This window comes from Medicago sativa, chromosome 5 (assembly GCF_051527215.1).
Source record: "Medicago sativa cultivar Bolivia chromosome 5, Bolivia_mono, whole genome shotgun sequence".
Lineage (NCBI taxonomy): Eukaryota > Viridiplantae > Streptophyta > Magnoliopsida > Fabales > Fabaceae > Medicago > Medicago sativa.
Window position 1 is genome coordinate 9,138,808 of NC_140753.1, and position 7,169 is coordinate 9,145,976.

The window sequence follows — 7,169 nt, forward strand, 5'->3', positions numbered from 1 at the left end:
GATAATTTCTCAGATTGTTTCAATCATATTACTAAAAATGGTTTGCCCGAAAATAACAATCTGGATTATAAGTCCTACAATTTAAACAAACAACACAACCAACAATCATACAATTAAAACCATGATATCGTTACACAATAAACACATCCACCAGTGTACCAAAACAAACTACAAAGTTAAAAAATCCACATATTAGTTCAGTGCCAGAACATACAAATTAAGATACACAACAAGCAAGTGCTTAAGATAGACATCAATGCAAACACATTCATACTGCTTTGCGTCGAACAATGTCCACATACAAACGATCAACAGGGTGGTCAAGGTAAAAGTTCAACACGTCACCAGCCTTCAACTTGTATTGCCTAAGAAAATCAAACCAGCCGCCAACCAAATACCTCTTCTTCCGGACTACTTCTTCAGTAATTATTTTGCATTGATAAACTTGCCCGTTTTCGATGTGGATAAGTTCAATCGCCTCTAAGCCATTCTTTAGGGCAAACCTCACTGTCTTGTTTGGAAAACGCTACATAAAAAGGATATAAAAACAGTTGACAAAGTTATGACATACATGTAAGTGGACCACATTACAAAAATGAGCACCAAAAATAACAATTCGAGACACATACCATTCCTTGAGGATTCTTCTTCCTTGCCATAGCTGCTGTTACGCGAGTTTCCCAATCGTAGTTCTCGTAGCAATCTGGTTGAAGATTACGATGCAGCCAATCATCACCTTCGGATTCTTCATCATTTTCAGCACCATCATCAATTTCAGCAGTTCTTGAATCACCACCACTCTCAATGTCATCCTCGGTGGTTTTTTCTACCATAACTTCTTTATTGGTAGACTTTCCCAATCCTTCAGCCACAGGACCTGCAATGACCAACTTGAATCTATTATCCTTAACCAAATAATCAAGTTGAACTTTGGTTGGCACATGAAATTCAAGCATACGTGCCACTGTTTTTCCAGATTTGATGTGGGATTAGAAAGCAGAAATTGTGAGTTCAACAGGTACATTTACTCCATTAGGTAGATCAAGAGAACCATGAGGCTGAGCTCTAAGTTCTTTGAACCAATTGTGCACAAATGAAAAACTCAATTCAATTTCGTCCTACAAGTATAAAAAAAACACATTAAATATGGTGTTAAAATAATAACACCTCTCCAATCAAATAATGATAACAAACAGTAAGCTCATGGAGATGCCATACCCGATTTGGATAAATGATTGACTGGTAGGATGTGGGAGTAGATGATTTTTTGTAACATAAGTAATGTAAATTAGATTGAGTTGCATGGATAAGATAAACCAACAAAAAATGTTTATTCTTAACCACTAATAATTAAAATACCACCTTGAATGTGACGCCATGGTGTCCTTTGAGAGTGGATATTCGTTGTTGCCTCTCTTGGGGAAGGAGATGTTGCCTTTGTTTGAGCTGAACTGATGTTTGTGGTTAGGGTTTCCTATTGAAGTTGAGATGGGTTTTGATGGGGACGTTTATGAAGTATAAAAGGTTTGGTGGGGTTAGTTGGGGTTAGGGATGGGGGTATTAAGGTTTGGATTTGTTACCGTTTTGAGGTAGGATGAGATGGGGACCATTTTGGTATTTGTCTTCTTGTGGTTTATTCAAGTCTAATAAGGAATATAAAATGGGCCCAACGATGTGTGTGTTGGTGTGTGTGTGTTGGTGGGGTAATAAGTTTTGGATTTATTCTTGCTTGCCTACCCTCTTGTGCTTCCAAGTTTGCACAAAGTGTGGAAGCATTGGCATTGATATTGATATTGGCACAAGGGAACTTGCAAAGTGGAAGACCAAATATGAGGGACATTGGCATTGATAATTAGTTGGTTTTTCTTTGTTTGGTATGTTACGATCTGATGTAGTTTTGTAGTTTTTATTGTTTTTGGGAGCATGCAATGAACCTTTGTTTTGGTTGTGTTATGAATGAGAAAGTTTAGATGGAGAAACATTTGTGGTTTGTAGACCACAAATAATGATTGATATAAAACATAACAGATGCATTGTTTTAAACCATTACACCAAACTAAAGTAAACTGTTAAAAGCCATCACACCAAAAGAAAGGCATTGTTATAAAGCCATTACACCAAAATAAGGTCATTTACTCCCTCATTGATCGTTAAAAGCCATTACACCAAAACAAAGTGATACACACAAGCCATTACAACACAACAACATAAGTTCATACCAAAGACATTACAACAAAATAAAGTGATACACACAAGCCATTACAACACAACAACATAAGTTCATACCAAAGAAATTACAACAAAATAAGTTCATTCTTCTTCATCGTCAGTTCCAACTTCAATAGGATTGATCACCAAATTACCCGGTGCACCTGATTTTGGCTTTGGACCAAGATAGCAGGTCCTTCCACTCCTTCTCAGCCTGTTAAAGTTGTAGATTGGCACCTTGCAATTTGGTTCCTTTCGAGATCCATCGCAAGTTATTCCATTCCATTTGAGGGGGGTCTTTGCCTTCTTTTTAGATTGAGTAACATCAGTTTTAAGCTTTTTCTGTTAATGAAATAATCATATTCAGTTACATATTTAACATTAACACTCAGTGGCGGAGCCAGAAATTTTGATTAGTGGAGGCACCATATATATAGTTTGTAGCATTAACTATATATTTTTGGAAGCATAAATATACATCACAAATATTCTCTACTATTTGTCATTTTTTGAAAATGATATTATTGAACTCTTGAAGTTTTTGATCAACCACTAGATAGAACAATTGAACTTATTAGAAACTTTCTCCAATTTGCACTTTGACTTCTTTTTTCTCCAATTTGTAAAACCTTAAATTATTAATTAAGGCCTCACCAATACCACTATTTCTAAATAGTAATGTCGATCATTGTTAGAATTTCAGATGCTTTTAATTAAGTATTGATTCATCATAGACCACTAGTGATACTTTGGTGTTATCAATTAACTTTGCAAGATTACAACGGGATGAGACAATGGTTTGGCAAAAATTCATGTTGTAAGTAGAAAGACTCACCAGAGCTCTCTATATGCAGTTAGTTTTAACTTTTACCTTATGAATAGAAAAACATCAAGCGTGTATAATTTAATAGAACTATCAATTACTATGAGCCACTATAGATGTAATAGAAGTAATAAGCTTAATTGTGATCTTATAATTTTATCAAGGCTATCATCTCACATAATATAGTTGGTCTAGCATACACATATTTAGCAGTACCACATAATTACCTCTGCTGGAGCCTTCAATTGAGAATTACGAGCTTTAGAAGACCCAGAACTAGCAGGATTTGTTATACCTCTAACTTCATCTTCATCCGTACTTGAATCACCTTTAACATGATGAATCCCAACAGAGTTCGACATACTAATACTTGCACAAAACAATAAAAAAACAGCTTTTAAATAACAATCAAATATTATAATATATGTCTCCCACAAGCAAAATCACTTACTCACCTCGCAGAGGAAGCGTCGCCGTCAATGAACTAACGAAAACGAATCGAACGGATATAAATTCGAAGGAATTGAACGGGTAAACAACCTTAATCGGGTCAGATCAACATCGGAATAAATGGATCGGTGAAGAAGAATATGATGGAAGAATAAGATGAAGATAACGATTGAGGAATATGAAGGAAATGGGGAAATTGGGGAAACCCTAATATGTTACCCCTTTTGTGCACTTTTTTTATCTTTTATTTTATTTTGACCAGAAAGTGTCCTTGTTTTATTCTTTTTTTGGTTACATCCCTTTACCATAAAAAACAAATCGTTGCATAGCTTAGGAAGCATTTTTTTTTTTTTTTAGAAAAGGCTAGGAAGCACTTGCAAACATATATTTTGGGAAATTCATTTTAGAATAAGATGTTTTTCTACTTGCAAACATCCCTTTTCTCCCAAAATTAATACTAGCTTCCTAGCACGTGTCCGTCTGTCCGTTTTTTCTACTGCGCTAATGTATGTATTTACTTGAATGCGTTTTTTTGTATAAATTAATATACACTATATGATACACAAATAATTCTTTAACACCATGTAGAAGAGTAATATATAAAACTTATTACATAAAAAATAAAAATTTGATGAATAGAGATGTTTGACACTAAGAAAGGTTTGCTCTAAAAAATTAAAATGTTGGACAATGGAACAGAGTGGTTTGAGACTCAAGAACACAACCACATTGATAAAAATAAGTAATTAAACTCCAACAATTATCTCAATATCATCAGTAGAAAAAGAAAAGGAAAAAGAAAAATATTGCGAGGTAGAAAAACTCAATATCATCACTATATGTTCTCCGTGTAATTAAACTCCAACAATTATCATCAGTAGAAAAAGAAAAATATTGCGAGGTTGAGGCCACAATAACAAAAACATTCATTCAAATACGAAGCCCGTAAATTTTCATTCATATTGCGAAGCCCGTAAACATGTCATGAAAAAGGAGTAACAACCTGTAACAAAATCAAGAAATAAAGGGAGAAACGTGAATAATGATTATATTTAAACAAAACTTTATTTTCCTCCTTTGCTAATATTTAATATGCAAAGCTAATATTTAGATGTCATCTTTCTTCATATTTAGCATAACATGAATAATGTCATAAGGATTAAGGAGTTCACCATACACATTCAAAAACAATTAAACTAATTTTACATAAAATTTTAGGAATTAGGACATATAAAACACATAGACGGATAGATGTTCATAAATTACATTCGAAAGAAAAGACTCAATGATTCATACTCTAATGTTTTAATCCCCAATGACTGTTACATAGAGCCTATCCGGTGGATTCTCAACAACAAAGAACAAGGTATCACCAACTTTGAGATGCCCTTGCCGAACATATTCATACCAACCTTTTCCAATGTATTTCTTATCTTCAATTGTAGGAGATGAACGGATTTCGCATTCAAATAATGTACCATTATCTTCATCATGGAGAACAATATTACTTTGATTCACATGAAAGCTTCGAATGGCAACGTGCATAGGAATATGCTGCACACAAATATGTCAAATGAATTAAAAGGTAAACTAACATTAAATACAACGTATGAAGCATGAAATAGTTGATTCAAGATACACAAACACACCAGAACATTTTTTGCTTGAATCAAAGAAGTAGTAACCTTGACCATCCAAACATAGTCATCAATATGGTCAAAGTTAGCAATCCATTCTCCAACAAGATCTCCTATTGGTCCATCAACCACTCCCTCGTCTTCATCTTCAACGGGGTAAAAATTCGCGTAAAATTCAGCCAACTCCGGATCGGTTTCAACGCTGTATTTAATAATTTCATTAACATGAATCAGAGTTGAAAAGATAATTATATAAAAAAATCTGGCATAATAGTATGAGGCCATTAGTTTAAATAAATAATATGTTGTTTTATATGTGAAAAGTTAGATCAGTTAGTGCTACAACAATAAAGCAAGCTTATGCATATATGAACCAAGAGCAAGAAATGTTGAATGAGCCAAAACAAGTTGGATTTCTTCATTATCCACCAAATATCATTTAGAATGCTACAACAACTAAAGTGAACTTATGATTATATCCTTACCAGTAACCACGCAAACACAAAAAAAAATAAAGGAGGGTGTAAAAAATTGAGATGCAACCTTGAAGATGAAGTCATTGGGTCCTTTGAATGCTCCTTGTTGAGGAATGAGATCTTTGTTTGAGCTGAACTAGGATGTGTGTGGTTATGGTTTCTTGTTGGGTGGCCTTCTCTTTAAAGGCAAGATGTGTGTGGGGTTAGTTGTGGGGTAATGAATTTTGTATTTATTATGAAATGGGGACCATTTTGGTTTTAACTTTGTTGGAATGTATTTCTTTCAAACAAAAAAAACTTTGTTGGAATGTATTGAAACCCAAAATAGAATATGAAAAATTGGCATTTAATTGAAATTGGCCCAACTTATTCTTTTTCTCTCAAAAATTGGCATTTATATATGCTCCAAATTCATTCCAGCCATAGAGCCATAGTGTCCCTACTGTCCTTTTCTATCATATCTACTTAACCGTATGGCAAAGTCTAACATGTGAGTTACACTAAACCTTCTCTCAACATGAAAAAACTTAATTTAAAACAACACAACACATCATTCATACACATATATGTCCTAGTTGAGACTACATTATCCTTCTATCAACAAGAAAAAACTTCATTACAAAACACATACCACATGATTCATAACAACATAAAATGGAAAAAGACAAACTATTAGATGATTCAATAAGACACGGCCATAACCATAGTATTCTCTGATTCATCCATACTGAATGCGACAAAATCACCTGCTTTGATATATCCGTTGAATAATTCGCACCATCCTCGAAAAACAGTATGTTCCATACCATTGAAATCTATCTTCCAAGTGTGTTGTGTTTTTTCTCCGGTAAACGGTAAGCCTAAACCTTTCATCCTCGGATAGTCCTCGTTGTAAAGTTCGTTAACGACTCCATAATAAATGGTTACAGCTAACTCTTCGGGTAGAACTCCATTAAAGAAGTTGTCCACCACAAACTTAGGGATGACCTACATACATTAAGATTCAATTAAATTAAATTATTATTTAGATATTTCCAAACTATGCAACAACATAAATGGTCAAATTTCACTTAAGTTAGAGTATATTACCAATGGTTTGCAATCCTTTGCCATTGATTCAGAAATAAAAAATCGCCACATGGGGTCATGACCCCAATAACCACCATATCTTCTTGGATCGTTAGAATCAATTTTCCCCAGATACTTGCCCATTACTTTCATCTCAAAAGTACCCTCTCCAACTACTTTCAATTTCATTATGCCAATCTTTGTTACTTGGTACATGAACCGTAGTCGTTTTTCGTTGATCCTTAAATATGTGCCTCTATGATTGTTTGCAATAAACCCAATGAAACAGTTACCACGATCATCTTTGACAACCACATCGTTACCAAGGCGGGATTTCCATCTTTCGTAAAACCATTTAGGAATGTATATTCTTTCCTGTGCATAAAAACTCATGCTAAAAATATTGATTAACCATAAACTAAAGCTACAATGACATTTTCGTCCGAGATTATTACCGTGTTTTCAACGAACCAAGCCGTGAATTCTTCCCTATTAAAATGAAACTCT

The 7,169-nt window shown here is 34.1% G+C and overlaps 1 protein-coding gene across 1 annotated transcript; it reads right to left on the reverse strand.

Moving 5' to 3' along the window:
- Positions 1-4,634: 4,634 nt before the first annotated feature.
- LOC146919787 (uncharacterized) lies at positions 4,635-7,169 on the reverse strand. Its single transcript, XM_085710622.1, has 4 exons — positions 7,118-7,169; positions 5,662-7,037; positions 5,131-5,320; positions 4,635-5,035 (listed from the first exon to the last, which is right to left on the reverse strand). The coding sequence occupies exons 2-4, from the start codon at positions 5,676-5,678 to the stop codon at positions 4,787-4,789; spliced, it is 456 nt and encodes a 151-aa protein (XP_085566748.1). The 5' UTR covers positions 5,679-7,037; positions 7,118-7,169; the 3' UTR covers positions 4,635-4,786.

Excerpts from the sequence above, each read along its gene's own strand:
- LOC146919787 (XM_085710622.1), bottom strand. Across the intron at positions 5,036-5,130 it reads TTCAAGCAAAAAATGTTCTG|CATATTCCTATGCACGTTGC; the intron begins GTGTGTTTGTGT and ends ATTTGTGTGCAG.